At 42.8% G+C, this 7,397-nt stretch overlaps 1 protein-coding gene across 1 annotated transcript in view; it reads right to left on the reverse strand.

Moving 5' to 3' along the window:
• Positions 1–6,788, reverse strand: part of B4GALT4 (beta-1,4-galactosyltransferase 4) — a 29,451-nt gene extending 22,663 nt beyond the window's left edge. The window contains exon 1 of the mRNA XM_007943863.2: positions 6,536–6,788. Within this exon, the coding sequence (XP_007942054.1) occupies positions 6,536–6,788 (253 nt within the window). The remainder of the gene's footprint in view (positions 1–6,535) is intronic.
• Positions 6,789–7,397: the final 609 nt, after the last annotated feature.

Below are 7,397 nucleotides of genomic sequence, written 5' to 3' on the forward strand. Positions count from 1 at the left end.
AAACATAATCACCACAATTCCACCCCTTGTCAACTTGGCACCTGTACAGATCTTCAATGGGTGGTATCTGTACAGGTCTCCTCCACTGGGTGGCTCCTGTCCCCTAGTTCCTGAATAGTGACCTCACCCCCTTGGCCTAGAAAGGGCCGTTCCTCTCCCTCTTGGGCACGGCAGCCCCGCCCCCTCACTCTTGGGCAGCAGCTAGGGCTCCATCCCACTGGCTCACATGAACAAGCAGCCACACACTCCACAACCAAGTTGGTCCACGACACACATGCATACAAGGCAACTGAAAATATTATGGCTTGTGTCAGGCGCACCTTAGTCCTCAAGGAGACATCTTTGCTCTTCAGCACCTGAAAGAGGTCCTTTGCAGCCAATTTGCCCAGAGCTATATGTAGTCTGATGTCCTGACTGCTGCTTCCATTAGCGTCAATTGTAGAACCAAGCAATGTGAAGTCTTTGACAATTTCAATCTTTTCTCCATTTATCACAATGCTGCTTATAGGTCCAGTTGTGAGGATTTTTCTTTATATTGAGATGTAATCCATACTGCATACTGTAGTCTTCAATCTTCATCAGTAAGTGCTTCAAGTCATCCTCACTTTCAGCAACCAAAGTTGTGTCGTCAGCGTATCACAGGTTGTGAATGAGTCTTCCCCCAATCCTGATGCCACGTTCTTCTTCATGTAGGCCAGCTTCTCGGATTATTTGCTCAGCATACAAATTGAATAAGTATGGTGAAAGGATTCAACCCTGATATACTCCCTTCTTGATTTTAAACCATGTAGTGTTCCCTTTTTCTGTTCAAATGACAGCCTCCTGGTCTATGTCCAGGTTCCTCCTGAATACAATTAAGTGTTCTGGAATTCCCATTCTTCTCAATATTATCCACAATTTTTTATGATCCACACAATCACATGCTTTTGCATAGTCAATAAAACACAAGTAAACATCTTTCTGGTATTCTTTGCTTTCAGCCAAGATCATCTGACATCAGCTATAATATCCCTTGTTCCACATCCTCTTCTGAATCCAGCTAGCAATCTGGAAGTTCTCTGTCAATATACTGCTGCAACTATTTTTGAATTATCTTCAGTAAGATTTTACTTGCATGTAATATTAATGATACTGTTAGATGATTTCCACATTCTGTGGAATCACCTTTCTTTGGAATGGATACAAATATGGATCTCTTCCAGTCAGTTGGCCAGGTACCTGTCTTCCAAATCTCTTGGCATAACTGAGTGAGTGCCTTCAGTGGGGCATCCATTTGTTGAAACACCTTAATGGGTATTCCGTCGATTCCTGGAGCCTTCCTCTTTGCCAATTCTTTCAGTGCAGCTTTAACTTCTTCTTTCAGTACCATTAATTCTTCAACATATCCCACCTCCTGAAAATGAATGAAGATCAACCAGTTCTTTTTGGGGCATTCACTGTGTATTCCTTCCATCTTCTTTTGATGCTTCCTGCATCACTTCAATACTTTGCCCATAGAATCTTTCAATATTGCAAGTAGAGGCTTAACTTTTTTTCCTTAGTTCTTTCAGCTTGAGAAATGCCAAGCGTGTTCTTCCCCTTTAGTTTTCTAACTCCAGGTCTTTGCACATTTCATTATAGTAATTGACTTTGTCTGCTGGAGCTGCTCTTTGAAATCTTCTGTTCAGCTCCTTTATCTAGTCATTTCTTCCATTTGCTTTAGCTACTCTTCACTCAGGGAGCTCTGGTAGCGTAGTGCTTAAGGCACTTGACTGCTAACCAGAAAGCTGGGGTTCAAACCCACCAGCCACTCCTCGGAAGATGGGGCAATCTACTTCCGTAGTGATATTGCCTTGGAAACCCAAGGAGGGGTCGCTATGAGTCGGGTCCCACTCAATGGCACATAACAACAACTCTTCGCTCAAGGGCAAGTTTCAGAGTCTCTTCTGACATCCATTTTGGTCTTTGTTTCCTTTGTCATATTTTTAATGACCTCTTGCTTTCTTCATGGATGATGCTCTTGTTGTCATCCCACAGTTCTTCTGGTTTTTGATCACTGGTGTTCAATGCATCAAATCTATTCTTTAGATGGTCTCTAAATTCAGGAGGGATATATTCAAGGTCATATTTTCATTCTCGTGGACTTGTTTTGTCTTCAACTTCCAAGTTGAACTTGCATATGAGCAGCTGATGGTCTTTTCCACAATCAGCTCCTGGCCTTATTTTGGCTGAAGATATTGAGCTTTTCCATCTCTTCCTGCCTCAGATGTAGTCAATCTGATTCCTGTGTACTCCATCTAGTGACGTCCATGTGTATAGCTGCCATTTGTGTTGTTGAAAAAAGGTATTTGCAATGAATAAGTTGTTGGTCTTGCAAAATTCTATCACGCGATCTCCAGCATTATTTCTATCACCAAGGCCAAATTTTCCAAGTACCAGTAATTCTTTTTTACCTTTTGCATTCCAATAACCAGTGATAAGCAACACATCTTGATTGCATGTTCAGTTAATTTCAGACTGCAGAAGTTGATAAAAATCTTCAACTTCCTCATCTTTGGCTTTGGTGGTTGGTGTGTAAATTTGAATAATACAGTTTTAACAGGTCTTCCTTGTAGACGTATGGATATTATCCTATCACTGACAGCACTGTACTTTGGAACAGATCTTGAAACATCCTTTGTGATGATGAATGCCATGCCATTCCTCTTCAATTTGTCATTCCCAGTGTTCTAGTTACCTAGTGCCACTCTGGCAAGAATATACCACAAATGAGATGGCCTTAACAAACAGGGGTTTATTCTCTTACAGCTTGGAGGCTTTAAGTCCAAGTTCAAAGTGCCAGGATCTAGGGATAGGTGAAAGCCTCTCAACCCTGGGGACCAGCTCTGCCTCCAGCTCCCATGCCCACTGAAGCTAGAGGCTTTTCTTCATTCAGACAGCTGCTGGCTGCTGAGGCTGAGAAGCCCCAAGGTTGACAAGTAAAAAGGCACAGTCCTACTATTACCAAATCACACAGGAAGCCATTAATTCAAGTACATTGTAAGTCCCAAGATCGGCAGAGTATGGCAGGCTGCTGAACAACACAGGTACATGTAGGGTTCAAGGTGCCATAAGCTACAGACATTACCCAAGGCTCTGCTTATATGCAGGAATCAGCCCACATTCCCTAAGGCAGCTACTCAGCAGATTACACCATGGAGCTCATTACCAGTTTCATCATGGGGAATATTACATCCAGCTGCCCAGCCACTCAACCAGGCCCAACCAAGTTGACACACAAGCTGAACTACCACACCCGGCATAGTAGATTATGTGGTTTTCTGATTCAAAATGGCCAAAACTCATCCATTTCAGCTCACTTAATGCCTAGGATATCAATCTTTATGCATTCCATTTCATTTTTGACAACTTCCAATTCTCCTAGATTCATACTTGGTACATTCAATGTTCTGATTATTAATGGATGCTTGCAGCTGTTTCTACTCAATTTGAATTGTGCCATGTCAGCACATGGAGGTCCTGAAAGACTTACCTTATCCCTATCATTAAGATTGGTTCTACTCTGATGAGGCAGCTCTTTCCCAGTCTTATTTTGAGTGCCTTTCAACCCAAGGGGCTCATCTTCCTACACTGTATCAGACAATGTTTCCAAGCTATTCATAAAGTTGCCCAGTAATGTATCAGACAGTATTTCTCTGCTATTCATAAGGTTTTCCCTGGCCAATTTTTGAGTAGATGGCCTTCTCTTTCTTCCTAGTCTTAGTCTGTAAGCTGCACTGAAACCTGTACACCATGTGCAACCCGCTGGTGTCTGACACAGTGGCACAGCCTCAAGCCTCACAACAACATATAAGCCCCACAGGATGACAAACTGACAGACAAGTTTGTCTTCCCTTAGTTGTTGGAAACCTCTGCGCCCTCCCCTGACCTAATTCCTACCTGGAACCTGCCACTTTGTGGTGCCCGGCTGCTCCCTCCCTTTCCTGGCTCTAGGGGGCTGGGGCCTGCCTTGCCTCCTGCCCCTTTTCACCTGGATATCCTGCAACTCCTGAGGTCCCTGGCCTCTCTTGCTCCCTCCCTCTCCTCACTCTATGGGGTTTGGGGCCTAACCTTGCCTCCCATCCCTTTAACTGGATATCCTGCTGCTCCTGAGGTCCCTAGCCTCTCATGTATTTTATGTGCTGCAAATACATCCATGAATATAGTAGAGCACTTAGGGGGCAACATTATGAAAGCTCTTCATCTGTAAACAAACACTTGAGGGTAATGAGTCACTGGGCCTTGGGGCTCAGGACCATAGTCTCAGGGAACATTAATGTTGTTCTGGTTATCCAGTGCCACTCTGACAGGAATATATCACAAATGGGATGCTTGAACAAACAGGAGTTTATTCTCTTACAGTTTGGAGGCTTTAAGTCTGAATTCAAAGTGCCAGACTCTAGGGGCTGGGTGAAAGCCCTTGACCTTGGGGTTCAGCTCTGCCTCCTGTTCCCAGCCCACTGGAACTAGAGACTTTTCTTCACTCAGACAGCTGCTAGCTGCTGAGGCTGAGAAAACCTAAGGTTGACAAGTAAAAAGGCACAGTCCCAATGTTACCAAACCACACGGCAGGCCATTAAGTCAAGTCCACTGAAAGTCCCAAGGTCAGCAGGCTGCTGAGCAATGACATGGCTACATGCAGGGCTCAAGAGTGCCATAAGCTAGAGACCATTTCCAAGGCTTCTCCTTATATACAGGAACCAGACCACGTCCCTAAGGCAGCTACTCAGCTACTTGTGGTAGATCCCACCATGGAGCTGATTACCAGTCTCACCATAGGGAATAACTACTACCAGCTGCCCGCCACTCAACCAGGCCCAGCCAAGTTGACACACAGACTTAACTACCACAAAGGTCAACTGGCACAACACAGTCCAGAAAGAAAGTTCTACATTCTACTTTGGTGAGTAACAACTAAGTTCTTAAAAGCTTGTGAGCGGCCATCTAAAGTACAACTATTGGTCTCTCCCCATCCACAGCAAAGAAGACTGAATAAAATCAAAGACACATGGAAACAATTAGTCCAAAGGACTGACGGACCATGCAAAATCCACCTCCACGACCCTGAGCCCAGAATAACTAGATTTTACCTGGCTACCACTGCTGATCACTCTGAAAGGAACCATAATAGGAGATCCTAGATAGAGTAGGGGAAAAAATGTGCAATAAAAACTCAAAAGCATTAAAAAAAAGACTAGGCTTCTGGTCTGGTAGACTGGTGGAACCCCAAGACACCCTTCAAGCCAGGAAGTGAACTCACTACCATGGCTCATCTTTCAGCCAAACAATGGACAGACCAAACAGGTGAACAATAATACCAGGGAGGTATACACTTATTAGAACAATCAAACGTAGGATGTCAAAAGAGTAGTATTTGGGAGTTAGTGGAAAGAGTGTTGTTGTTACATTGTGGGGACTGTAATCAATGTCACAAAACAAAATGTGTATGAACTATTGAATGGAAAACCAATTTGCTCTTAAACTTTCATCCAAATTATAATTAAAAAAAAGATGTGTGAGAAATAACTCTGTATGGGTTCTTCTCTGTCTCTCTCTCTCTCTCTCTCTCTAGTTTGTACCAGTTGCTATCAAGTCAATGCCAACTCATGGAGACCCCTTCTGTGTCAGAGTAGAACTGTGCTCCACAGAATTTCCAATAGCTGTGACCTTTTGAAAGTATATCACCAGGCCTTTCTTCTGAAGTGCCACTGGGTGGACTCAACCCACCAGCCTTTCAGTTAGCAGCCAAGAGCTTAAATATTTATGCCACCCAGCGGCTCCTTTAGTTTAATATTCATTAAAAGCATTAACTGAAATTGAAAGGCAAGATCATCAAAGGAAAATATACTATACTACATTTAATAAATGAACACTAAAGACAACATTAAAAACTTAGATCCTGCCCCTTGACTCCATAATTCGATCAAGGGAATGGTAATGATGTGACACAAGAGAAGGCTTGCATATGCTGATGTTTCCCAATTGCAGTCCTGTGCTCTGGTCGTGCCATGAGAAGAACAAGCCCAAGACGGCTGCCAGGCCTAGATCAAGAGATCCCCAGCTCATCTCAAAGACTTGTGGCCTAAAATATGCTTACTGTTGTATGCCGCTGAGATTTTTGTGGCTGGATAATAAAATCTGACTATGTTCATGTAATGGAATACTATATATCAGTGAGCATGAGCAAACTATAACTAAAAACTAAAATAGGGACAGATCTTACACACAGTATTAAGCAACAGAAGCCAAACACGAAAGGGTACATGGCATGTTTCCAATTATGTGAAGTTCAAAAACAGGAAAACCTAATATTTGGTATTAGAATCTTAAAGTTAGGGTAGTGACTGAAAGAAGCTTCTGGGATTCCAGTACACTCCGTTTCTCAATTTATATACAGGTTCCATGGATAGGTTCATTTGGTGAAACTTAATCAAGCTGTACACTTCTGATTTTCTATACATATATTTCATATTTAAATAAACAGTTTACATATTACTTGTGAAAAAGAAAAACTTACTGAGGTATGGGGACATAGAAGGGCAGTTTTCAAGGTCTACTTTTTTCACAGGAGCTTTATTAGTCGGAGTTTCTTCCTTCTCCAAAACCGTGGCCTTGTTGAAGTTAGTCATGAAATTCCTTGCTTTAGGAATCTCATGAATAGCATCCACAAAGTAGTTACTGGTGGCCCATCCAACCACCGTCAGGCATAAGGTAAAGACTAACAGTAAGCGGACTCTGTAGGAAAGGTGGAAATTCAGGTTGAAGCCCATGTCTCTTATTATGTGAGCTTATATATCTCACTGCCCCAGTGCAGGCTGAAAGTTTCTTTAAGTTAAACTCTTCCAATCTGAAGACAAAATCGATGACAACTGAAGATGCAATGCCTGCTTTTGCTCAGTAGTCCTGCTCCAACAATCTCTAAAAGACAATGACAAAAGACATTTTGTTTCAAATGGAAATCTTACCCGAAATTATTCACTGCACAAATTGAAAACCTGTCCCTATAATAGACCCTAAGAGAAATGCCAGTTTTCTATCTACGGTTTAGAAATCAAAAAAAACTAGAGATTCTAGAGGGAGAAGGTTCCAACCGCCTCCAAAACCAAAAACCAAACTCACTGCCATAGAGTCAGATCCAACTCATAGCGACCCCATCTTGGGTTTCTGAGGCGTTATCTCTATGGAAGTAGATTGCCTAATCTTCTTCTAAGGAGTGGCTGGTGGGTTTAACCTAGTGCAGCACTAGTGCCTAAGGCAACTGACTGCTAACCAGAAGGCTGGAGGTTCAAACCCAACAGCCACTTCTCAGAAGGAAGATTGGGCAATCTACTTCCATAGTGATACTACCTCAGAAACCCAGGCAAGATTTGCTATGAGTC

The sequence above is a fragment of the Orycteropus afer genome, unplaced genomic scaffold (genome assembly GCF_000298275.1).
Source record: "Orycteropus afer afer isolate SDZICR_OR568_19922 unplaced genomic scaffold, OryAfe1.0 scaffold00114, whole genome shotgun sequence".
Classification (NCBI taxonomy): domain Eukaryota; kingdom Metazoa; phylum Chordata; class Mammalia; order Tubulidentata; family Orycteropodidae; genus Orycteropus; species Orycteropus afer.